Source organism: Galeopterus variegatus, unplaced genomic scaffold (genome assembly GCF_000696425.1).
Source record: "Galeopterus variegatus unplaced genomic scaffold, G_variegatus-3.0.2 Scaffold729, whole genome shotgun sequence".
In the NCBI taxonomy this organism is placed as follows: Eukaryota; Metazoa; Chordata; class Mammalia; order Dermoptera; family Cynocephalidae; genus Galeopterus; species Galeopterus variegatus.
The window spans coordinates 347228-372420 of NW_007726840.1; the positions used below are offsets into that span (position 1 = coordinate 347228).

Genomic DNA, 25193 nt, shown 5'->3' on the forward strand with positions numbered 1-25193 from the left:
CAGGTGGTACTGAAATAACCATTTAAATTTGGGAAACAGTGGCCCACGCCACAAAGCCAGCCAGCCTCTGGATTTATCTTCCACATTTTCCAGATTTCCCTCGGTCTCTCCCGCGCCTCAGAGAGGCCAGGAGGCGTGGCCCACCAGCGAGCCCCGCCCCCACCCGCGCGTACCGCCCACAAGCCCCGCCCCCTCGGGCTCCTTCTCGGCTGCCGTCGCGCGGCCCTCAGAGGTAGCAAGATGGCGGCGCAACAGCGGGTCCGTGAGGGTGGTGCGCAGCTGGCAGGGCCCGCGGCGGAGGCCGACCCGCTAGGTCGCTTCACGTGTCCCGTGTGCTTAGAGGTGTACGAGAAGCCGGTGCGGGTGCCCTGCGGACACATGTAAGCGACGAGCCCGGGCTTGGTCGGGGACGCCTGACTGGGATGGGAATGGAACCGAGGAGCAAGGCCCCGACGAGGAGGATCCTGGGGCGGGAGCGAGAGGACCGGCCTGGAGGGCTCCTCCTGGGGTCCTGAAGGCCTGTGGAAGTTGGTGGGGCGCCCTTCTCTCTCGCCGCTCTGCTACAGTCCGTTGAGCGCCTGCGTTTTCTGGGCGGCCTGTCAGGCACTTCCCCACACGTGATAGTGAAGTCGCACCTTGCTGGGGGTTAGCTAGGGTCTAAAGTTCATCCTTGGAGAGCCAGAATTTCCCTTGAGTAGTCTGTATGTTGCTTCTAAAGTATAGTATATTTGGCGTCATGTGTCCAGCTCTGCCAAGTAAGTCTCACGTGCACTAGGGTTGGAGAAACGCTGAACTAGACTATAAAGGAATAAAAAGGAAGTCTTTATGTAGATCTGGCCAGTATGCCCTTAAGTGTGACAGGGGGTAGGGGTTGGCATATAGGAATTGTTAGGATTCCTGCTTACTTGGTTATGAGGTTTTCTTCCATTTTTAACTAAGCCTTTACGGCCTGAATACTGTTAACAGATTGGTTACAATGTTTAAAGCAGCTGTGTGTGAAAATGTCCGGTACACATTGCTTAACTCTTCCCAAATGTACTGCAGGTGTCTGTTTTGCTAGCCCAGAGAACAGTGCTTGGCACCTGGCAAGGTTTCCCCAGCAACACTGGGTGCTTTTTGCTTCTTCAAGCTCTTTCCGGCTTTGGCCAATTCCTCTTTGCAGTTCAGTTAGCCTGGAACTTTTCTTGCCCCAGCCATACCTCCCCCACCACTACCCCCAAATCCTTCTGAGGCTTCAAATCTTAGTTTAAGTTACCTCCGTGATCATTATCCCCATTTAAATTACCTCCCCCACTTCTCTCCTGGTGCTTCCTCACTTCTTCCTTGCACAAAGCAAAACTTAGGGATCTTGAGGGCAGTGACCATATCTTTTTTTGCTTCTCACTGTGTCCCCAGTGCAGTGTCTGAGCATCCATATTTCAATCTTACGGTCAACTGACTGGAATATTTGTATGTGCCACATTCTTGGGGTATAATAAGAAGGTGATTCTGCCCACAGAGTTTAGAGTCCAGTGAATTGATAAGTACTAGTGAATGTTCAAACTGTTGTGAAAATTCATTGTGCAATGGGTGGATATTACAGGGATCAAACCTGTATATGGGTCAGGGGGATGATCAGGTAATGGATGAATAAACTAAGAAATTAATGATGGAAGCAAGCTTTTTGAGAGTTGAAGTGGGGTCTGCGTGGCTTTTTCACTCAATCCGGTTATCCTTGGATCAGGTTTAATTTTGGATTAATTCAGTGCATTTCATTTACCATTAACATTTGTGAAAAGGCTTGCCCCAGCATGGTTTACCAATTGAAGAACAGCAAAATTTAAGGTATCCTTGAGCCAAGTGAACATTTCCTAAGTCAATGGACAAGAAGCATTTGGGGATTCAAACCTTGGCTCTTTCCTATACTTACCATACTAGCTCCATGTGTTCAGCAGTTCAGTGCTGATTGAAGACCCAATGGAAATACCTCTGTGGGCAGCAAAAGTCTTCCTTAGCTCCATCTGAGTGCTTTCTGCTGTGCCTAGTTGATTTTTAACTTTTGTACTTGAGCATCACTGTAGCTTTGGCTGGGGCATTAGATTTTTATAAAATTATTGTTTCAGGCCCTAAGTACACCCTTCTCCAGCTAGTGGAATACAGCTATAGACGGGCAGAGAGAAGGGAGTTTCAACATAGCACTGTGACAAAAAGGGTGGAGCATCCAGAAGGCTGAACTAGAAAAAGACCCAGAAGTAGGAAATAGGAACTAAAAGCCAGCCCAAGATTTATGAACCATTTGAGAGCATGCTTTTTGTTTGGGCATGACTCAGGCACAAAATAGCTCAGGAACATTTGATAGATGGAGCTGACCCTTAGTATGTGCTTGAGGGGAATACTTTGAGCTCCTTTTATGTACATGCTGGGTTTGGTTTCATTAAACTCTCTGGGACCCTCTTGTGTTCTCTTGGGTTAATGGGTTAATCTTGTGGTCTGCCTTTGTGAAGAGGCAATACAGCTAGTAATGGCCATGAGCCCTGCCGTCCTCTCCTACCTCCTGGCTTGCCCTTCTGCTCTTGTCTACCACCTCACAGCCTCAAAGTCCCTTCTGCCTTCTGAACACTCCTTTGCTTTTGGTGTCATCTCTCTGTGGACTTCTTTGTGTCCAGGTGTGTGGCTGTCCTTACAATTGGATCTCAGCTCAAATGTCACTTCCTCAAAGAAGGTTGTTTTTTGTTTTGTTTGTTTGTTTTGTGTATGTATGTGTGTGTGTGTGTGTGTGTGTGGCTGGCTGATATGGGGATCTGAACCCTTGACCTTGGTGTATGAGAAGCTTTCTTTGACCACCGCAGCTGATCTCCTTGCCTCGTTTTATTTCCTTGATATACTTAATCTCTATCTGAAATTAACATTTGTCTTTTCCTCCACTCTAGAATATAAGCTTCATGAGGATAGGGCTACACTTTGTCTAGTTTCCACTCTGCTCTTAATGGTGAATGAATAGGTCCCCCACCTCCCAACCTGGTCTGGAATTTTGCCTAGCAGCATTAACATATCTAGCTTAATCACAAAGAGGAAGGAAATTCTTTGAGACAGTAAAAAATTGTCAAGAAGATTGCTTTTGATTATATACCCTGAGTTCTTCCTAGCAGATTTTGTTATCCTGCCTTAAATCTGTCAGGGTGCAAGCACACTGGGCTACTTGCCTGCCTTATTATCCATTCTTTCTGTGTACCTGATCTCAGCATCACCACCTGCCTAGGCTTCAGGGTAGAAACTCAGTCATCTTTGATTTTCCTTTTTTTCTTCTCCAAATTCAGGAGGTTACCAAGTCCTATTGATTCTGCCTCTGAATCATCTCCTGAATTCATTCTCTATTGCCTCAGTCATGCCCTCACAATCCTTTGTCTTTAGCCATCTGTTTGGTTTCTACTTTGTCTCTTCTTATCTCTCCTTACCTTAAGACAACAACAAAACCCTGTTGTCCATGATAGCACTGGAGTTATTTGTCTGAAACTTGGATTTGGTCTTGTTGATAACTTGATTTAAACCCTTTTCCCTGCTGCTTATGAGGAATAGTCTGTTAGATTATTTCCTCAGCTGTATCATGAATTTTAAGCCTTAAGGGCCTGCCAGCTGAACTTCCCTTCCCACTTTCTCCCCTTTTTTGAAGCCAGCTGAACTCTTACAGCTCATCATGGATGCTACCTCGAAGTCTTACCAGTCTTGTCCTGCTCAGGTCACAGCTAGTTCTTCTTTTGTGATCACATAGTGCTTTACCTTCACCTCTAATGATAGCAGTTCCTGTTAATTGTGTATTTCATATGTGCTAGGCACTGTACTAAAGGTCTACTATACATATTGCATCCTCTCAGCAATTCTAAAGGTAGGTATTATACCTTCATTTCACAGAGGAGAAAACTGAGGTTCAGAAAACCCCACCAAGATCCCTCAGTGGCGCCTGCCGCTAAGGTTGGAAGCCTCTGCCATAACACCTTTCGCCATGTATCATGGTAGTTTGCATTTGTTTCTGTTGCTGGACCTGTGTGTTCTTCACAGCCTCCATCCCCCACCCCCTGCCCCAGTTTTTCTGGCCTAGAAGGACTTCGTATTTGACTTGGGAGTTGGGAGCCAGTTGTTTTTAATACATTATCCATTGATGTCTTTTTAAAAGTTGATCCATATTTGTCGTCTTGTCTCCATGATGCATGACGGAAGTTCTCTGTATGTCTTGTTCTAGCTTTTGCTCTGCATGCCTGCAGGAATGTCTGAAGCCGAAGAAACCTGTCTGTGGGGTGTGTCGCAGCCCTCTGGCACCTGGCGTCCGAGCCGTGGAGCTCGAGCGGCAGATCGAGAACACAGAGACTTCTTGCCATGGCTGCCATAAGAATGTATGTGGAAGTAACATAGAGTCACTGTCTTTCTGTGATGAGATGGGTAAAGGTAGAGCGGTTGCCTCGTCGTTTGTGAAGTTAGAGCATGACTAGGTGACTGATGTCATGTGTGCATGCTAGGTATCTGTGGTGATGGCTGGGCTGTTTCATTTTCATAACCTTACTGAGTTGTTTCTTTTTTTGAGAGTTGGTTTAGAATGTCATATATTTTAGTTTCGAAAGCCATAGAAAGCAGAAATCCTAGTTTTTTCTTATAAAAGACCCATTTTTTTGAAAAGTATTATATGTAATTTTAATTAGAATATAATGACAATGAATGATATTTCATAATTTTTTAAAATATAAAATGAGGTCAGTACTCAAAAAAGTTATCTGTTGCAATGAGTTTGAGGGGAAATTTCATAGTTTTTGTCATTAGAGATATAAAATTTAATGTTTCAACTTTTTGTCACTTCACAGGGAGGAATCAGGATGTAAAAGTCAATATGAAATCGTATCATTATTATAGCAATATCTAACATTAGAAATGCATCAATGCTCTTTTGTATAATCATATTACATTCAAGTATATTTTCATATTTGTTATAACTGCTACTGGAAAAGATAAATACTGTTGTCTTATTTTCTAAGAGAAGAACATAGCTTTATTAGTTGTAAAATCATTACAATTTTGTTAATTCTGGACAATACAAAAATGTAAAATAACATAGGTTGTTCTTCACTCCAGAGATTACCGCTTCAAAAGTCGTTCAGTTTATTTTATTTTTATTTTTATTTAAAAGATGACCGGTAAGGGGATCTTAACCCTTGACTTGGTCATGTTAGCCCCACGCTCTCCCAAGTGAGCTAACCGGCCATCCCTATATAGGGATCTGAACCTGTGGCCTTGGTGTTATCAGCACCACACTCTCCCGAGTGAGCCATGGGCCAGCCCAAAAGTGGTTCAATTTAGAAGGCTGCCTAACGTTTTCTACCCTTTGAAAAATACAGATGTAAAGTTTTTTTTTTTTTTTTTTTTTTTTTTTAAAGATGACCGGTAAGGGGATCTTAACCCTTGACTTGGTGTTAGCGTCAGCACCACACTCTCCCAAGTGAGCTAACCTATATAGGGATCCGAACCTGTGGCCTTGGTGTTATCAGCACCACACTCTCCTGAGTGAGCCATGGGCCGGCCCTGATGTAGAGTTTTTACAAACACAGATGTAGGATTTTTTACAAAAATGGGATACCATAATATATATTCCTTCAACTTTTTCTCACTTTCAAAAATTCTTTTTCGGTTAATGACTTATTGGATTAGCCTTGCATGTCAGTTTCATTATTTTTAACACCTCAGTATGGATAGCCATAGTATGGTTATATTTTATTATCTCCTTCCTTTCAGAGTGATTTGTTGTTAAGGATGCACAGTGGGGCTATTTCCCAGTCCTTTTAATTGGGGGCTCCTCAGTTGGCAGCTTCAGTTTAGACCCTCAAGATACTGAAATAAAATTTCCCATTACCTTCATCTTTTTTTATGCATGCTTGGTGGAATTTTTTTGTTTTCGTTTTTCTATATGCTTTAGATTTTTCTCCATTTTAAAGATTAGTGATTGTACTGTGGGCATACCTCTAAGAATGTTTTTCTTCACTTTACCTCCCCTCTTTCTTCATTCTTTACACTTTTTCTTTCTTTTTAGAACACTTGTGATGAGGCACTCTTCTCTGGGTTTTCTTCTCTCTTTCCATCTTACTATTGTACACCGTAGACTTTATATGAAAGGTAGAATTTGAATTTCAGTTTTTTTAAGATCATTTATCACAATCTAGTGATTAATACTTTGACCAGGGTTACTAGACTTTATCCCTTTTACTTAAATGATCATTTTTCTCAGCTTCATATAATAGAATGTGGTTCTTGGCTTGCTGTCAGGAGACTAGTTTAAATGCTACTGTAGAAAACTTTTAAGGGCCGGCCCGGTGGCGCACTGCTACAGTGCGCCGCTTGGGAGCATGGTGGCGCTCCCGCCGAGGGTTCGGATCCCACATACAGACCGGTTCCCGCTCACTGGCTGAGCGAGGTGTGGGAGCAACACTGAGGGTTGCGATCCCGTTGCCGGTCCCGGTCCGGTACGGGCACGACACTGAGGGTTGCGATCCATTGCCAGACACGAAAAAAGACGAAAAGGAAAAAAAAATAAGAAAAGAAAACTTTTAAAATGTCACTGGATTTGGCACATGTCTGTGTGCAGAGAGCATATCATGAATAAAACAAACCTCTAGGAGAGTTATTTTAGAGTGGAAGCAGTTGTCCTGATTTGGTTGAGTAAAACATCAGCCTTGGTATTAATGGAAAATCTTCAATAGACAGGGTTTTAGTCCCATCTGCATAGTCAGGAGTCTGGTGAGGTTGTTTGCCAGGGTGATGTAGGTCTAGTTTTCATCTTGCCCATGCTTAGGGACAATGTTTGGCCTGGTACAAGGTCCTCACTAACTAGTGGGCTCTGATTCTTCCTGTTCAAGTTCTTCCTGTCCAAGATCCGGGCCCATGTGGCTACCTGTTCCAAATACCAGAATTACATCATGGAAGGTGTGAAGGCCACCACTAAGGATGCGTCCCTTCAGCCAAGGTAAATGACTCAATCACCCCCTCAAGTGGAGATCATCCTTTGCTACAGAGACATTGGACACTTTGCATGCTCAAGTTTGGGAAAGTAAACGTATAGTTCTTATGCTGGCTAAAGCTGATACACGGGTTTTTTTGGGGGGTGGGGTATGCAGGGGAGGACTCTGTTCATTTTATATGTTAGCTGTGCTATTAAATTATTTTCACAACACTTGACCTGATTCTGAAATGATCAGAATCCTTGTCATAATACATTTTGTGAACTTTGCTATTTTTTGTAGTGTACAGTGATTGAAGTTGCTTGGAAAGGTACTCAAAGAGGTTTTTTTCCCCCTTGCTTTCTTCTTCCAGGAATGTCCCAAACCGTTATACCTTTCCTTGTCCTTACTGTCCTGAGAAGAACTTTGACCAGGAAGGACTTGTGGAACACTGCAAATTATCCCATAGCATGGATACCAAACCTGTGGTAAGAGTTACTTTTTTTTTTTTTTTAAACTTTATTATGGGAGAAAAGTCAAACTTACAGAAAAATTACAGGATTAGTATAATGAACTGTGTACCTTCCACCTAGATTCACAAATTATTAACATTTCACCATATTTGCTTAACCATTCTGTACATATACATATTTTTTGCTGAGCATTTGGGAATAAGTTACAGATACCATAACCTTTTGCCCCCTAAATACTTCAGCATATATCTCCCAAGAACAAGAACGTTTTCTTACAAAATCACATTTTTTGTGTGTATAGTTAGTTAATTCAGGAGATTTAACATTGTTACAATCTAATATCTAATGTGAAATCCATGTTTAAATTTTAACAGTTGTATTGTACTTCATAGCGATTTCCTCTTCCCTACAAGTAGAAGGCAGGGATGGTAGGTAAGTGCTGTTTCCTCTGGGTGCCACATTAAGGGTTATGTGATGTCTGGTGGTCCTGTTGTTGGTAACATTAACTTGGATCCTTTGGTGTCCACCAAGTTTTTCCTCCATAAAGCTGCCATTTTCCTTTTGTGAGTAGCTTCTTCATAGTTGTGGGAAAAGATAAATCCTCTTGAAATTACTTGGAAAGGGCTTACCAGTCCTTTACCATTTTATTTAAATATCACAGACTGGCATATATTTTCTTTAAAAAGCTTGAATTTTGTCCATCTCAGTAGTGCGTTACCTTTCCTTCTTAATGTGATTGACAGACTAGGTCTTCCTATGTAGTTAAGTGTGTATACTTCCTCTATAGTTTTGCATTTATCTCATACTGCTGCACTTGAACTATACACCCAGTTGTATGGGCAGTCTTAAGCTCCATTGCTGTAAAAGATGGTAAACAGACTTCAGAATTTGCGTGGGGTTTTGTAAGGGTACTAGAGCAGCTATCAGTGCTAATCTTCTTAGGCCTGATAGCATTCTTTATTTCTCTACCATAAATCTTAAGATATAACTAGCCTGTTTGAGACATATCTTTGCCTATATTTATGTATGTTTATAAGATTAAGTTTTAGATATGGATTAATTTGATCAAAGGTTACCTGCACTCATAACTTTGATAGATATTGCTAAACCCTGTAGTTTCTGGTACTGCAGACTATTTTTTTTCTCTTTTCCCTTCCTTTGGCTGCCTGAAATCCTTCTGATTATTTTGTCTCTGTAAAAGTCTTCTCTTCCTTTAGCTCTTTTTTTTTTTTTAAAGATGACCGGTAAGGGGATCTCAACCCTTGGCTTGGTGTTGTCAGCACCATGCTCAGCCAGTGAGCAAACCGGCCATCCCTATATGGGATCCGAACCCGCGGCCTTGGTGTTATCAGCACCGCACTCTACCGAGTGAGCCACGGGCCGGCCCTAGTTGTATCTTTTTTGTATCATTGATTTCAGCTCTTCTTCTTTGGGTTTAATTTGCTATTTTGTCTGTGGTTTACCTTCCTCAAATGGATCTTTGGATAATTGATTTTCATACCTTCTTGTGAGTTAAATTCAATTAAGGGCAAACTTTCCCTCTCAGCACTGCTTCAGCTATATTTCACAAGTTTTGATGTCTTTTTCATTATCATTCAGTTCACAATATTTTATACTTCCAATTGTGATTTCTTCTTTGACCCATGGACTATTTATAAGTGCATTATTTAATTTATAAATATCCGGTAATTTTTTAGTTTCTATTTGCTGTTGATTTCCATCTTAATTCCACTGTTGTTAAAGAACGTCTTCTGAACGGTTTCAATGTCTTGAAATTTGTCAAGACTTTCATTACCATTCATCCTTTATCTAGTTTTGGTACGTTTTTGTTTTGGACCTCAAAAGGATATGCATTCTGCATTTATTGGGTATTGTGTCCTGTGTCATGTCAAATTTGTTAATTGTGTTCAATCTTTTGTAATTTTACTGATTTGGTGGAGGGAATTCTGCTTGTTCTGTCAGTTACTGCAAAAGTTAGGTTAAAATTTTGCACTGTGATGGTAACGTTGGCCACTCCTTGGCTTTTGATGTTGCAGCCCTTCCCTTTGGAAGCCGTCACCTTCTCCGTTTTTGGTTCTGACCTGTGTTCTAGCTCCACAGCTACAGCTGCCTGCCTACCTCTTCCACTCAGAGTTTTCTACCATTCCAGATATATCTCTTGCCGTACCCCTTTGTCACTGTCCTCTTTGCAGTTGGGTAGAGTTCCATCTCTGAGCCAGAGCACTTATGCACATCCCACCAACCCCCACACGAATTTTCCATTCTGGCTAGTCTGACCATTTGCCTATAATACTGCTGCCTCCTGGCCTTTTCTCCACGCTACTGCCCCGTCTTCTGGAGCACCTTCATGTTCTCTTTGCCTTTCCAAATACCTCTCTGTCTTCAAAGTCCAAATCAACCTTTCATAAGAGGGTACTTCAAAAAGTTCGTGGAAAGATTTATATTATCTTTTCATTTTTCCATGAGCTTTTTGAAATACCCTCATACGAGGACTTTTTTCCTGATTCCCTCTCCTCTGAGCATTTCCTTTGTTGGTATGTATATAAGGCTGTTTTATTTCCTTGGAACATTGCTCATCTGATTATTGGTTTTCTTTGTGCTTTTGGGTCATCTGGTGTGCTGGGTCGGAAGGCCATATTCTAGGCCCCCACTGGGCTGACCCACTTTCCTAACTACAATAGGGAATCAGAAAAGGTGGTATCATGGCTTGAGCCTTTACCCACTCCCATGTGTCATTGGACTTGAGTAGACTTGCAGTGTTTCCTGGGATGCTGATGTGCACAGGAAGGAGTGACCAAGCCCTGGACTGGTGTGTCCAGAAAGCTGTCTTGGAAGAAAGGAGGCCAGACGCAGGCCACAGAGAGCTGATGTCAGCTCAGACATCAGGCACCTAAGACTTTGCTTCTTTGTTGAAAGGTTTGTCCAATATGTGCCTCGATGCCCTGGGGAGACCCCAGCTACCGCAGCGCCAACTTTATAGAGCACATCCAGCGCCGGCACCAGTTTTCTTATGACACTTTTGTGGTGAGTTTGGAGCCCAGGCTCTGATCGTTTCCTATGGGATCATCACAACTCCCTCCCTTTTCTCAAAAGGGGAACAGGGGGTCCCATTGTTAAGCTTTGTCACTGATGCGATGGGCTCCCAGTCTCTAGAATAGCAGTTGGGCAGTTTCTGTTTGTGGGCCAGGCTGGTGGCCAGAGTATTATAGAACTTAGTTTCAACCTCAGATGCCTATGGGGACCAGGGAAGTAACAGAAGTGGTCCTTATAAGGATTTATAGGCTGGACAGGGCCTGACCTGTGTCATGGTGCCATCAACTCCAGCTGACTGTCATCGTATGGAAATACAGGTACAGTATTGCCAATCTGCTGCCTCCCCTGGCTTCCAAAGCAGGAAATGCAGAATTTCATATGAAGTATCATGCATATTAATTATTTTTAAAAATAATTCAGGCGTGAAGCCTTCTAGTTCTGCAAAAATAATGATAATCATAAATAAAAAATAAGAATACTTCAGGTCAAACAGAACACGTCCACCAGCCAAATATAGCCATTTAGTATGTATTCTTTCCCTAGAGCTGGATGGTTTTGGAGGGGCACATGTTATCCCGGCATCATAGTGATAGATAAATTTGGCCAACTCCTTGAAGTAAACCTTTTATTTACATATATGTGTTAAGTTATTTTAGAGTAGCATTAAGTATTTAATGGCTGTGTTTCAGGATCTGAGAAGGAAAGCTTGTTCTAAGTTGTCAAAAAGTATTCTCAGTCTGACAGTTTCTGAAACTCAGACTTCATGATAACTATCCTTTTTGTTAATGCTATAAAGATGAATGTTATACCTAAAAATGCCCAAGGAGATCATTTGGCCTCATTAAATTAGACTTGTTTCACTACAGTTTCTGCTGTACCTTATGGCCCTAAAAACACCTGTCCTGGGCACTGCACTAGTCTCTTGGGAACGACACTTCAGCTGAATACATTTGTGCATGTGTTTGCCCACTGCCCCAACAAACTAAAGGAAATGTGTTGAGCACTTGGCCTGTGCCAGGCCCCATTCATATGCTATCTCGGCCTCACAATCCCCATTTGAGGGAGGCATCATTATTTTAATTTAAGGATGAGGCAGCAGAGGCAGAGATACTAAGTAATTTACCCAGAGTTACATAGCTAGCGTTGCAAATGATGGAACTGGGATTTGGTTCCTGGCAGCCCTCCGCAGGTCCCACTGCTAGGCTGTCTTGCTTCTCTTACTGAAAGTGCTTCTTTGCAGCTGTGAACAGTTGCTGAGGCTACGTGTCTGTTTTGCCCTTAGGATTATGATGTCGATGAAGAGGACATGATGAATCAGGTGTTGCAGCGCTCCATCATTGATCAGTGAGCAGAGTCTGTGCCATCCATCTCATTTTCCAGAGCTTCCAGTATGTGTTAAACGTGAAACCTTTGACTCCTACACCTTAACTGTACAACAGACCTGGAAATGAGCCATGGCTTTGGGACAGGGTCACTTCTGACAGGGGAAACGGAAACAGGTCCCCAGGTCAGAGCTCTCCTTTCCTTTTGGTTCTTGCCAAAGCTGTCTTCCTATACCTTAACTTCGTTTGTTACATGGTCCAGTCTTTATTGGCCCCAGCTTCTTCCTGGAGCTTCTGCCTCCTCTTCTGGAAGAGAACTCAGCTTCTCCACCTCCACCTGTTCTTGTTTCACACTCGTTCCTCCCATTCAGTGTTCATCTCTCAGGTCCTCTGAGCCAGTCAGGACCTTTTCTGGGTCATGAATAGCACAATCAAACAAGCATCTCCTTTCCTTGTCCTTGAGGTATGTGAACTCTGGCAGCAGTGCATCTGACCAGTGCTGAAGCTCCTGCGGTGCTGCAGAGCTGCTTGTCAGTGGTTCATCGGCAGCAGCTGCCAGAAGCTGGAGTTGCCATCCCAGGGAACATTTCAAAAGTCCTCTTGGGTGAATGTTCTGGGTTTAGCATGATTTGATGCTGTAAGTTTAGATTAGTGATATTTTCCTTTTACTCCTGCACACCCTTAGAGTTAACTGGTTCAGTCTTAAATGCCTGCATGGTGCCTTTTTAGAGTAAGGTATAACCATCTATTTTTAGTAGAAATATTTCTAGGTTAGGAAAGTTAAAATCCATTTATCCACAGGTGGGGAGGAGGGTCAGCCAAGAGAGGTAGGAGGGCCATAGATTTTTGTTTATAAGTTTCAGATGAGTGGGTCATGTTTACTTGTTTGGAAGCCTGCTTACATTTTTGTCCTGGAAGCACGAAAAAGAGTCTCAAATAAGAAGGAAGGGTTTGGATGCTCCAATGGATACTAGTACTTTTATCTTCTAGATGATAACTTAGATTAAACTGAACATTGTTTTTATGTCCCACATGGTTTCCTTATGACACTGGTTTCAACATGTAGGTCTGTGTTTGAAAACCTGCATTCTAAAATGCAGAGTAAGGAAGGCTATAGGAAATCCAGGATCACACCCTGTTGTCTCTTCTGACAAGACACACTGTTTATAAGGCACAGTAGATCTGATGAGTAGTAGTTAATAAAAGCTGTCTACTGGAGACTTGCTTTAGCTCAAGAAGCTTGAAGTTCAACATTTCACAAAGGTTAATAAATATAAGGCTAAGAGATGTCAGCCTGATCTGTAGGAGCAAAACTTCTGATTGACCAAAAGATATATGGATTTAGGTTTGCCCTTTCATGTTACCCATTACGCTCCTTTTGGAAAACTCAAATATGTCTTTGTCTCTGTGGATACCTTTTGAGTAGTAGTTAATAAAAGCTGTCTACTGGAGACTTGCTTTAGCTCAAGAAGCTTGAAGTTCAACATTTCACAAAGGTTAATAAATATAAGGCTAAGAGCTGTCAGCCTGATCTGTAGGAGCAAAACTTCTGATTGACCAAAAGATATATGGATTTAGGTTTGCCCTTTCATGTTACACATCCTTAGTCTGAATATGGAAATTGTTTTCTGGTCAGTGGCTGAGGTTGCAAGTGACACTGGGCTTTCTGCCTTTATGTTGCTGCTGTGGGCCTCTCCTTGCCTGCCAGTAAAGAGCTGCAGATACCTAGTAACCAGTGAAGATGGGCCCATTTGGGGCAAAATAATTTTTCCTAATGTGCTATTACTTGGGAGGACCCAAATGTTAAGGTCAGCTGCTTCACTGTAATTTCTGGATAAGTTCACTCCACCCTCCCTGAATTGAGGTCATCTCAGTAGAAGTTTGGAGGGAAGTTTGACAAAACCTTTTGAGGGGACTGATGAGAGCATGTCCATTTCACTGGTGGTACCAAGAAACTTCTTTCCTTGTATTAAGTGCACTTCATGTATTTCTAATAAGATGACTTTCCAGAAAGTGAAATTTGTTATGTTCTGGCTTTTAAAAGGTGAAATATAAATAAATTTCATAATTTATCCAACTGGTAAGCTGTAATGCCTGTTTTCATTAAACACAATTTGCTGAAGTCTGATCCTGGGGAGCTTCCAGAAGATTGTTACTCTAACAGAAGTTCTTGTCTGTCACTGAGTCCAATCTGGCTTCTAATCACAGCTCTGATACTTCACCAGCTGGGCCTCTCTGGGCCTGTCTTTTCTAGAAAATGAACACAACCCCACTTCCCACAGTTGGAAGGCTCTGGGGAGGCGAGGAGTTAACAGTGCTCCACAGGACAAGGCTTTAGACACGGAGCTTTAGCTACATTCAGATGACTGAGTAGCAGTGCCAAGACGTTGTAATGAAGGGGGTCTGCAAGTTAAAATTTCAGTCCTGCGCTCTGCCACTAGCTCTGGGACATCTGACGAATACTTCTTTCTGAAACTGTCTCCTTACTATTAAGTGGGGATAATAGTATCTGCCTCTTAAGGATGTTAGGATTCAAGGAGCAATGCGTGCAGAACCCTGGCAGGGTGCTGCATTGTGGGTACTCCCTGTGGGATCTGGCTGCTGTGCTTGTCTCCTGGGCTGTTTCATTCTGATCCCAATCCCACAGGAACCTTAAACATGGCCAAAACTGAGCTCAGCATCTCTACTCTTCACCCATGCCCCTCCCTCTTCTGTACAAGAGCACTTCAAAAAGTTCATGAAAAGATTCTTCCAATTCTATTTTTCCGTTAACTTTTTGAAATACCCTCATATTATTTCATCTTGCAGTGGACTGTGGCGGTAACTACCCAAACGAGAAACCTGGGAGTCCTCTTATTCCCCTACATCCATGTGGGTTCCTTTGACCAAAGTATTAGTTGAATCCCTGACACTAGTTACAAGTCAGTTGCAATTTGTGCTCCTGTCCCTTTGAGGTCTAACATTATCCATTGGAAATGAGATCCCTTGTCATACCAAAGCAGGTCAAGTGACATTTGAACTGAGACTTAAGTGAAACAAGGACAAGCCCAGTGACCATGAAGAGGAGAGCATTCCCCACAGAGGGAACCAAGTTCAAAGACTCTAAGGAGCATGTGTGTTACACTCTAGGCACTGCAGTGAGGGGCAGGCTGGGAAGGCTGTGGTGGAGAGGATGAGTCAGTGGTGGTGTGTGTGGAAGGCAGGTCGGAGAGGGTCTTGTAGGGCAGTGAGTGGCAGAGCTTGGGTTTTTCTTTGGTTGAGTTGGGACCATTGGAGGGTTCTATGTAACATGATCCTGCTTAGTTTCAATAGTATCCTGGCTGCCTGTGGAGAAGGGGCTACAGCAGCGAAAAAGTGGGAGCAAAGACTGGGTGGCTGCTGCAGGAATCAGGCAATGGATGATGGTGGCTTGGAACTGTGTGGCAGTAGTGGGGTTGTTGAAGTGGTCCAATCTGGTCAGGTATGTTTCGAAGGTGAGGTGTGAAAGCAAGAGTGACTGCAAGGTTTGGGGCCTGAAAGACTGGGTGAATGGAGGTGTCTTTCTGAGTTGGGAAAGACTCCAAGAAGAGTTTGGGGAATCATGTTTATGAATTGGTACTTTGTACTTAGGATAAGGCTTCAAGTTCTAGCATCATGCACAGATACAGAAAGTGTCAACTCAAGCTACTTAGGGAAATTGAATAGGATATACCTAGAGTGCTTAATGCCTAGAGTTAAATAACTCTACAAGTAACTGATAATATCAGTTACTCTGTCAACAACAAATGTAAATCAAGCTCTATTGAAATGTGTGAGTAGACAAAAGCAATATTTCTAAATTTGTTTTAAGTATACAATTTAAGTACATGTTTGACTATTTCATCTGCAGTGGTAAAAGTGCTTACAATTTGGCCAGAAAACTTCTTTTTTAATTACTTTATTGGAAAAATGGCTGATTTTCTTATATTTAGGTATATATGGTATTTACTAAGCAGTTATTATGCACTGGCACTGTGCTAGACACTGGGGATTCACACATTAATCAAAATATAATTATGAACTGGAAAGTATTCATGGTAAGGGATTAATAAATGGTAGCTATTTAATAAACAGTAAATTACCTCTTCCTCCATAAAAAAATTGGAAACCAGTAGTTCAGAGGCTTACAGTAGCATCTGGACCTTTTCTCCTTTCTCCACTTGTGCCTTCTCCTCTCTTCTGTGACCTCAGTGTCTCTTGCTATTACTCTTCCCAAACAACATCGGAACATGATTAGGTTTCTCCTACCCTCTAACCACTGGCCTGTATTTCTCCTCACAGCCAAACATCTTGAGCTGGTTGGCCTCACTCACTGCCTCAGTTTCCCTTATTTCCCAATTTCACTCTTCAAACAACTCTGACCTGCCGTTTGCACCCCACCCTCAGCACTGAAACTGAACTTGTCACCAAAGACAAGACATGTCCCTAAACCCAGCAGGTATCAGTCCTTGTCTAGCTTCATCTTCGATGCATTTACTGCTCTTAATCCCTTCCCTCCTTTTAGCAACAATTGCTTCTGCTGTGAACCCATTCTGGTTTCTCTTCCTACTTCTCTGCCATGTTCCTTTCCCATTTCCTTGCAGCCTGCTCCTCCTGGTTCCCTTCTCTTAGCTGTTGGAATTCCTCAGGGCTCTGCTCTTTCCACTTACCCTACACCCTCATCCTGGGTAGACTCAACCAGTCACCACTCTGCACTTGGTTTTCATTACTATCCATACATCAATGTACCTAGATCAACAGTTCTAGCGAGGGAACTCTCCGGAGCTCCAGGCTCCTAGAACCATCTTCCTCATAGACCTGTCCAGCTCTGTGACTTAAAGGCATCTTAATTTCTGCATGGCTTAAATTAAACTCATTCTCCACCTCTTACTACCCCATGCCACATGCTAGGGTTCTCTTTCCCTGCAGATGACCATCATCCTTCCAGTTGCTCAAGAATTAACCCAAACACCATCGTTAGCTCATTTGTCCACCTTAAGACCCCATGTGATTTTATCTCCTGAATAACACATTTGTGTTTTCTCACCATCCCACTGCCTCCAGCATCTTAAAAGCCACCACGATCTCATCTGAATTATTGCTACAACTTTCCATTTGGCTTCTCTCCATTGCTGTCTGGCTGATACCCAATCCGTCCTCCACCAAGCAGCCAGAGATCCCAACGTGATCATATCCTTTAAAACCCTTCAGCAGCTTCAATTACCCTCAAAGTCTCAACACCTCACATGGCCCTAGAGCCCCTGTGTGCTCTGCCCATTGCCTTCCTCCAGCCCCAGCTCCTGACACTACGTCTGCACTCTGTGCTCTAACCATACAGGCCTTCTTTCTGCACCTCAGAGGGGTCATGTTCCCCACTTCGGGGACTACACTAACATCCTTCCCTCTGGAATATTTGGTGCCCCCACCCCTGCCTTTGCCTCCCAATTGCAGTTTGGATGTCTAGCTCAGAATTTCATGTATGTGTCTCTGTAGAAACCTCTAGTACTAAAAACAAAACAAGAAAAATAAAAGTGTAGAAACATAGTATTAATCTGGACATTTGGCATTTGTTAAACCCTGATTTATAAATCAGGTGTAAGTTCCTCGAAGTCAGGATTCATGGCTGTCTTGTTTACCTCTTGTAACCCCCATCGTTCAGCATTGGGGTTGCCAAATAAAACAAGAGGACTCCTATTTAAATGTGAATTTCAAACAATGGGTTATTTTTTAGTATAAATATGTCCTAAATATTGCATGGAAATGTAATTTGCCGAAGCCAGGAAGTGAATGCCAGGAATGTTCATAATAAGAATGTGTTTATTTGAAATTCACAGTTAACTGAGCCTCCTGTATTTTATTAGTTAGGTCTGGCAATCCTACTCAATGTACATTAGCAGAATAAATGTTCTGAACTATGTGCCAGGCAACTCACACCTTCTTCTTAAATTATTTGTGCATCAGTTGGTTAGAGTGCAGTGTTACAACACCAAGGTCAAAGGGTTCGGATCCCCCAGACCGGCTAGCCATCAAAAGCAAAACAAATTATTTGTGCGATTATTTGTTTTAATGGCTGTCTCACAAATGAAGAGTTACACTGTTGAGGGCAATGACTGTGTCTGTCTTGTGCACCACTGGCCTCCATACTTGGCCCTGGAGTAGTCTCAGTAAATATTCCTGAAACTGAAATAGAACTAAAAGGGGGGCCTTTTCCAATGATTACTTCCTTTGTAAGGTCACTCCATCCGGAATGAGAGTCCACTGCAGCAGTAAGGAGAGCCTGAAGGGGGCAGTGTCTCCCTGAGGTTCTGGTGTCCCACTGTGCATCACCGTAGGGAGGTGGGTCATCAAACCGGAAGCACCGGAAGCCGGATCTTAGAAGGCAGAAAGGTCAAGACTCAGGTGGGCAGGCCAAGATGGTTGCTGCCAGGTGGGCACCTACCTGTCCAGGGCTTTGATGGCCCTTGACACCTTTTTGCCTTTATCCCTCTCTTGTTATCCCCTGGCGTCCTTCAGTGTCTCCGGGGTACCATGAATACAGGAATAATGACAATGATGATAATTATTTTCATCCTTGGTTCCTGACAATAATTTTGGTTTAATCCTCCCTCCTTTAGCCCCTGAAAGGTGATCAAAACCAGGCAAATTATTCTGGAAAAGTCAATCTCATTGAATCCTCTTAGCTCTGCAAGAGGAGGTACTAATAGCATTCCATTTTTCAGATGAGGGACTGGAGGCCCCAAAGTGAACGACTTGGTCTTACAATGCAGAGGCGTGATTAAACTCATAGTGTCCAGCTCAGACGCGTGGAGTCTCCTATTCCTAGCATCCTCATTCACTAGCTGCTTGACCTTGGGCAAGTTACTCTAATCTCTTTGTGCCTTGGTTTCTTCCTTAGTAAAATGGGGCTAATAAAAAGTGTCTTCCTCATAGAGTTGTGGGAACCTACTGAAATAATTCATGCAAAGCATTAGAACAGAGCTTGGCACAAAATAAGTGCTTAATAAATGTAAGATACCAATGTCACTACTGTCGTCTCATCCATTCCTGAGACCTCCCAGTGCCTGGCACCACCCAAGTAGGTTAGCTGTGAATGTTTGATGACTAAATGCTACTATTAAGTGAGGTGTTTCCCAAACTTGGCCCAAGGAGATGAATCACCTGGGAGGCACTTGCTACAGAATCAATTCTCAGTCCCCTCCCTTGGAGATTCTGATTGATGGTAACTGGGAATCTGTTTTTTTTTTAAAGAGTTTCAGGTAAAACGCATCCTTAGGCTAATTTAGGGAGTCCTTGCGTAATGTAAGACGGGCTAGTGTTACAACAAATGTATTGTAGCTGGGGTGGGGCAATGACTCTATTGACTGTTAGAATCAGGTGGACATGCTCAGTCCTTATTGGTTGCAAGAATTTAAAGTACTGGGGCCGGGGCCAGCCTGTGGCTCACTCGGGAGAGTGCGGTGCTGATAACACCAAGGCCCCGGGTTCGGATCCCATATAGGGATGGCTGGTTTGCTCACTGGCTGAGCGTGGTGCTGACAACACCAAGTCAAGGGTTAAGATCCCCTTACCAGTCATCTTTAAAAAAAAAAAAATACTGGGGCTGGCCTGTGGCTCACTCGGGAGAGTGTGGTGCTGATAACACCAAGGCCACGGGTTCGGATCCTATATAGGGATGGCCGGTTAGCTCACTGACTGAGCGTGGATCTGACAACACCAAGCCAAGGGTTAAGATCCCCTTACCAGTCATCTTTAAAAAAAAAAAAAGTAGTGATTACCTTTTCTGATCATGAAAACAATCTAGCCTATTTACATGGTCTCAGATGTTCTCCCAAAGAATTATTTACAAAGGAAAAATTAGGAACATTGCAGTGTAGAAATCTAGCAGATACTATTTTAACCTAATGCTCAAAGTTAGTGTCACACATAATGAGACAAAGCATGCATGACTTGATGGGACACAATAAAGACACAGCACTGTGTCTGTGGTTTCTGTGCCAAAAAACACAACCTAAGTCTAGTCATAAGGAAACATCAGGCAAATCAACTTGAAGGGAATTCTACAAAACAGCCCAAATTCTTCCAAAATGTCAAGAACAGATTAAAGGAGACTGAAGAGGCATGACAACTAACTGCAGTGCTGCAATGTCCTGAATGGGATCCTTGATGGGATGGGGGTTGCTGTAAAAGATGTTATTGGGCCAATTGAATATGGACTGTGGAATAAGTAACAGCATTTTATCAATGTTAGATTTCCCAATTTTGATAATTATGTCATGGTTACATAACAGAATGTCCTTGTCCCTTGCAGATATACAGAGAACAGTATAGGGGTAAAGAGGCCTGACAAACTCCAATTTACTCTAAGATGGATCAGAAAAAAATAGTGTATGTATATATAAATAAATAAATATACACAAACACACAGATAGAATATAAAGCAAATATGCATGGTGTTAAAAATTATAATGCTTTTTTTTTTAAATTTTGATGGCTGGCTGGTACAGGGATCGAAGAACCTTAGACCTTGGTGTTATCAGCACTACACTCTAACCAACTGAGCTAACCAACCAGATGATGCTCCTTGTTTTTTTTAAAAAATGACAGAGAAGAAAAATATAAAACAAAAAGTGGAAGCCTCTTCTCCCACCCTCTGCAGACAACCAAGAGGACCATTTCAGTCAATAGTGGAATTCTCACATGTCCTTGCATCACCATATTTTTGGTTGAAACTTTAAATGGGTGAACGCTTTACTTCCTGTCTATAATCTGAGTTTTTCACTCCCTCTGTAACATCCATCAACATCTGTCCATGTTAATGTGGTGTTATTTTTAATGGCTGCATGATGCTTTCTGGAAAAGATGGGTCATATTTCCAGTTTGACTCTATTATAGACAGTGCTAGAGTGAGCATCCTTACAGACAAGGTCCAGTTATTTCCAGTTTGACTCTATTATAGACAGTGCTAGAGTGAGCATCCTTACAGGTACATCTTTGCCAACTTTTCTGATTGTTTTATATGCAGAGCTGCTAGGTCAAAAGAAAGGCTGAGAGAGACAGAGGCAGGCAGAGAGTCCCAAGGAAAGACAGTGAGACACCCAGAGAGACAAAAGGTGGGAAAGGGAGATGGAGAGAGACAAGGAGAAAGAGCAAGGTCAAGAGAGACTGAGACTGGGAGAGAGAAGGGGAGCTCCTCTGCATGGAGACTGAGAAGAAACTTGTCTGAGTCATGGGGTCCCCAACAGCTTGGCCACAGGATCCAGGCAGGAAAGTGACTAAGTGACCTTTAGGAACACACCCTACAGATAAAATTGCAGAGGAGGTCAGAGTCTTTTGTGCAAGGATTTCCATGGGGCTATTGTCTCTGGAAAGCAGAAGATGAGAAACAACCTAATTGCCCATCAATAGGGGACTGGTTATAGATTGTGCTGTAAACGCTTATAGGAGCCAATCTCCAAGTAGGGCTGCCAGATTTACCAAATAAAACCATAGGAGGCCCAGTTAAATTCGAATTTTAGATAAAGTATAAGTATGTCCTATGCAGTCTTATACTAAAAACTTATTTGTTGTTCATCTGAAATTCAAATGTAATTGGGCACCTGCATTTTATCTGGCAACCTTATCTCCAAGATAAGTGAGAAAAGCCAGATGAGGTCAGGATAAGGGTTACTCTTTGTGAGGGTGTGGTATGTACCTGCATGGAGGCTTCTGAGGTGACTGTCAAGATTCTAGCTCCTGACCTGGGTGTGGTTACAGTGGATGTGAAGGGACTTATCCAGGGTAACACCACCAGCAATGGCAGGGCTAGGCTCCACCCCAGGCTTTGTGCTCTGCCATAATATGTGTATATGTGGTAAAAGTGTTAATGTATTCAATAAAAATAGGAAAAGCAGACCACAATTTTCTAAACTCCATTTGAACACTTACAGTTTTAAAAAAATACTGGCAGACTCACAAACTCTAAGGGGCCTGGGGTTCTCAACACTTTCACTTCCTGGAACACTCAGCTGCTTTTTAATCATGATCACCCTGGGCTTTTTAATCATGATCACAATCACCAGTCACTGCCACCTGAAATGACCTCTCATCCTCCTTCTGTCATCTGCTTGTGACCTCAACCTGGAATCAGTCTGCATCCCACTCGCTGAGTGAACTGCATCAGATTTGCCTTGAGTGCCACTGGACTGCTCCAAACAGCATGGCTGCTGAATTTCTTGTTACCTGTCTTCTTCCCTTGACTGTGAGCTACATGGCTGCAGGGACCTTGTCTGTGCCCGGCTGGTTTATCACAGTATCCTAGCCCATTTGGTCGGGTACAGTCCACTGCTTGCTGGCTGTAACCTTGGGTATGTTAGTACATCACCTACCTTTCTGAGCCTTAAGTTTCCTCATCTGTAAAATGGGGGTTAATAAGGCTGGCTGGTTAGCTCAGTTGGTTAGAGCATGGTGTTATAACACTAAGGTCAAGGGTTCAGATCCCTGTACTGGCCAGCCTCCAAAAAACAATTAAAAAACAAAGATGGGGCTGATAATCTTGCCCTACCACTCAGGGCTTCTTGTGGGGATCAGATGGGCCAGTGTGACAGAGATGGGAAAGGGAAATGACAATAGCATCTCTGAGATGATGTTTGAACTGAGGCCAGCTCTGGGGAAGGCTGTTCCAGACATAGAGAACAGCAACGGGAAAGGCTCTGCGATGAGAAAGAACCTGTGTGAATGGGGAGTAGAAAGAGGGCCAGCGAGACTGGAGCGGAGAGTGGAAGGAGGTGAGCTCCTGGGTATGGGCGTCTTCTAGGCCATGAGCAGGGTTTGCATTTTGAGTCCGAAATTAAAAGCTAACTTTGACTTAAGAAAATAGCTCACTCTCACTTTCCCCTCCTTGCTGAAATGTGCAAAGGTCTGGAGGTGTGAGAGGTTGGTGCAGTGGGGGAGAGGAAGACCCTGGGGGACTTTTCCTGGAGGCAGATACAGCCTTCTGTCAGGAAGACAGAGATAACAGGGCTCCTTGATCCAGTCTGAAGGGTGAGGCTGCAAAGGCTGAGATAGCATGTGAGATCTTCTGAGAGATAGAGTGCCCTGTGAGCCCCTGACTCCACCCACCGTGTGACCGTGTGGAGATTATCTGGGGAAAGTGCACTCCGCGCCTTAGTGAGATCCCATGGCCTGTCTCAGGCCTTGAGCTCCAGGGGAGTGGCCTTCCCAGGTGTGAGGCTGGGCTCCGGCAGAAATGTCACGCAGGTGCAGAGAGGCCTGACTTCTGGGCCACACTCAGAGCACACATCCACCCTCAAGACCCTGGACAACTTCCTTTTTCCAGTATGACCACCTCATCCCGGTTTGCAAAAGACTGTCTCAGAACTACTCAGTACTGGGTAAACCAGGACAGGTGGTCACCCTACTTATTACTCCACTGGGAAGAGTAAGAAAGAGGGTCTCAGGGGCCATCAGGATATGCCTCGTTTTTGTGATTGGGTTTTTTTCATGAAAAAGTACTTTATTTGAAATGGTAACATGTACAACTGAAATAAAACATTCATACTCTTCAAAAAAAGTTTGTAGAAAAAGAAGCCTTCTTTCTACCCCTGTCCCATTCCCCTCCTCAGAAGCAATCCGATTCTCGGGTCTCTTTCAGAGAAGCTTAGGCCTACATAGTAGATATTACCTTATTTATTTACTTCTGCACAGAAAGCAGCCTATTAGCTATGCTGTTCACCTGATTTTTTTCATTTAAAATATATCAGTTCATCTATATTCATATATATTCGTTTCATTCAGCTAATGTTTATTGAGCACCTACTCTAAACCAGGTCCTGTTCTAGGTGCTAATGTCACAGCAGTGGACAGGATAGACATAGTTCCCGCCTGTGTGGATCTGTCTGGATCAGAGAGAGAATGTTTAGGTTTTGTGGGCCCAAATAGCAAGGATATTATGGAGATACTTATATAACAAGAGAAAACAAATTTTTACAAATTTTTTGACAAAACTCAATAATATTTGAGTACAATTTTTAAAAATTTATTTGGTTTTTTTTGTTGTTGTTGGCTGGCCATATGGGGGATTCCAGCCCTTGACCTTGGTGTTGTTACAAGGCAGCACTCTAACCAACTGAGCTAACTGGCTAGCCCTTAATTTTTTTTAACATTTACTTGTACGTATTTGTGGGGGACGGTATGTTGTTACAATACACATATACTTTTTAATACGGGTCTACTAATGAGAAGCATGGGACTAACATGCACGGGTTAACATTTCACTTTTTTTTTTTTTTTAAAAGATGACCGGTAAGGGGATCTTAACCCTCGACTTGGTGTTGTCAGCACCACGCTCAGCCAGTGAGCGAACCGGCCATCCCTATATGGGATCCGAACCCGTGGCCTTGGTGTTATCAGCACCGCACTCTACCGAGTGAGCCACAGGCTGGCCCAACATTTCACTTTTAATTGGGGTTCTAAGTTAGTGTTACCTATCAAATCAATTGCAAATGTTCATCCTAAAAGCCATTCTTAGCTCGAGGACCATACTAAAACAAACCTCAGGTAAAAAAATTTTAAAAAAAGAACAAACAAACAAAAAAAAACAAACCTCAAGTGAGATTTGATCTGAAGGCTATAGTTTGCCAACTTCTGGTCTAAAGGGCAATCAACAAAATAAGTAAAAGATACTGTATTAGTCCATTTTTGTTGTTTATAACAAAATACCTAAAACTGGGTGATTTATAGAGAAAAATGACATTTATTGCTTACAGTTTCTGAGGCTGAGAAGTCCAAAGTCCATCTGGTGGTGGTGACAGTGACCCAGGGGTCTCACATTGCCAGATGATGGAAGCAGAAAGCAAGAGAGACATATTCTCTTCTTTTAAATCCCTCAGAACCATGCCTTGATCACCATTTTTAATCCATTCACTATAGCATGTTCCTATGATCTAATCACCTCTTCAAGACTCCATCTTTCAATTACCATTTAGGATTTCCCACCCTCTTAACAGTCACAGTGTGGGCTAAGTTTCTAATACATAGAACTTGGGGGACACAATTCAAGCTCTAGTGAGTTTTGGGAGGACATAATTCAATTCACTACAGATACACTATGTCAGAGTGTGAGCGTGTGGAGAAAGATCAAGCAGGGAGGGGGGTAAGGAGTGCCAGAGGGGAGGGGAGAGGAAGGACGAAACGGTGGCCAGGGAGGCTCCACTGAGTAGATGAGGGGGTGAGCCTTGTGACCATTTGGGAGAAGAACATTCCAGAGAAAAGGAGCATCAGAGGCAGAGTTCTGATATGAGGCTGGAGAATGTGTGATGTGGCCCGTTGTGGCTGGAGCTTCGAGGGTGAAGGGAAGCGTCAGGGGCAGGAGGCAGCTCAGAGGGGCCACAAAGGGCCAGATCCTGTGGGCCGTGGTGACGTCTTTGGCTTTTCCTATG

At 43.0% G+C, this 25193-nt stretch overlaps 1 protein-coding gene across 3 annotated transcripts; it reads left to right on the plus strand.

Annotated features, from left to right (window-relative positions):
• The first annotated feature begins 230 nt into the window (after positions 1–230).
• On the plus strand, positions 231–13858 carry RNF114 (ring finger protein 114). 3 transcript variants are annotated; one of them, XR_550418.1, is made up of 7 exons: positions 231–380; positions 4217–4367; positions 6873–6979; positions 7327–7441; positions 10343–10450; positions 11742–12977; positions 13211–13858. XR_550418.1 is itself a non-coding variant. In XM_008571844.1 (6 exons), the coding sequence occupies exons 1-6, from the start codon at positions 241–243 to the stop codon at positions 11805–11807; spliced, it is 687 nt and encodes a 228-aa protein (XP_008570066.1). In that variant the 5' UTR covers positions 231–240; the 3' UTR covers positions 11808–13061. The 3 variants fall into 3 exon arrangements, 2 of the variants coding, with proteins under 2 accessions (XP_008570066.1, XP_008570067.1); XM_008571844.1 differs by lacking the exon at positions 13211–13858 and having other exon boundaries at positions 11742–13061; XM_008571845.1 differs by lacking the exons at positions 10343–10450; positions 13211–13858 and having other exon boundaries at positions 11742–13061.
• The last annotated feature ends 11335 nt before the right edge of the window (positions 13859–25193 follow it).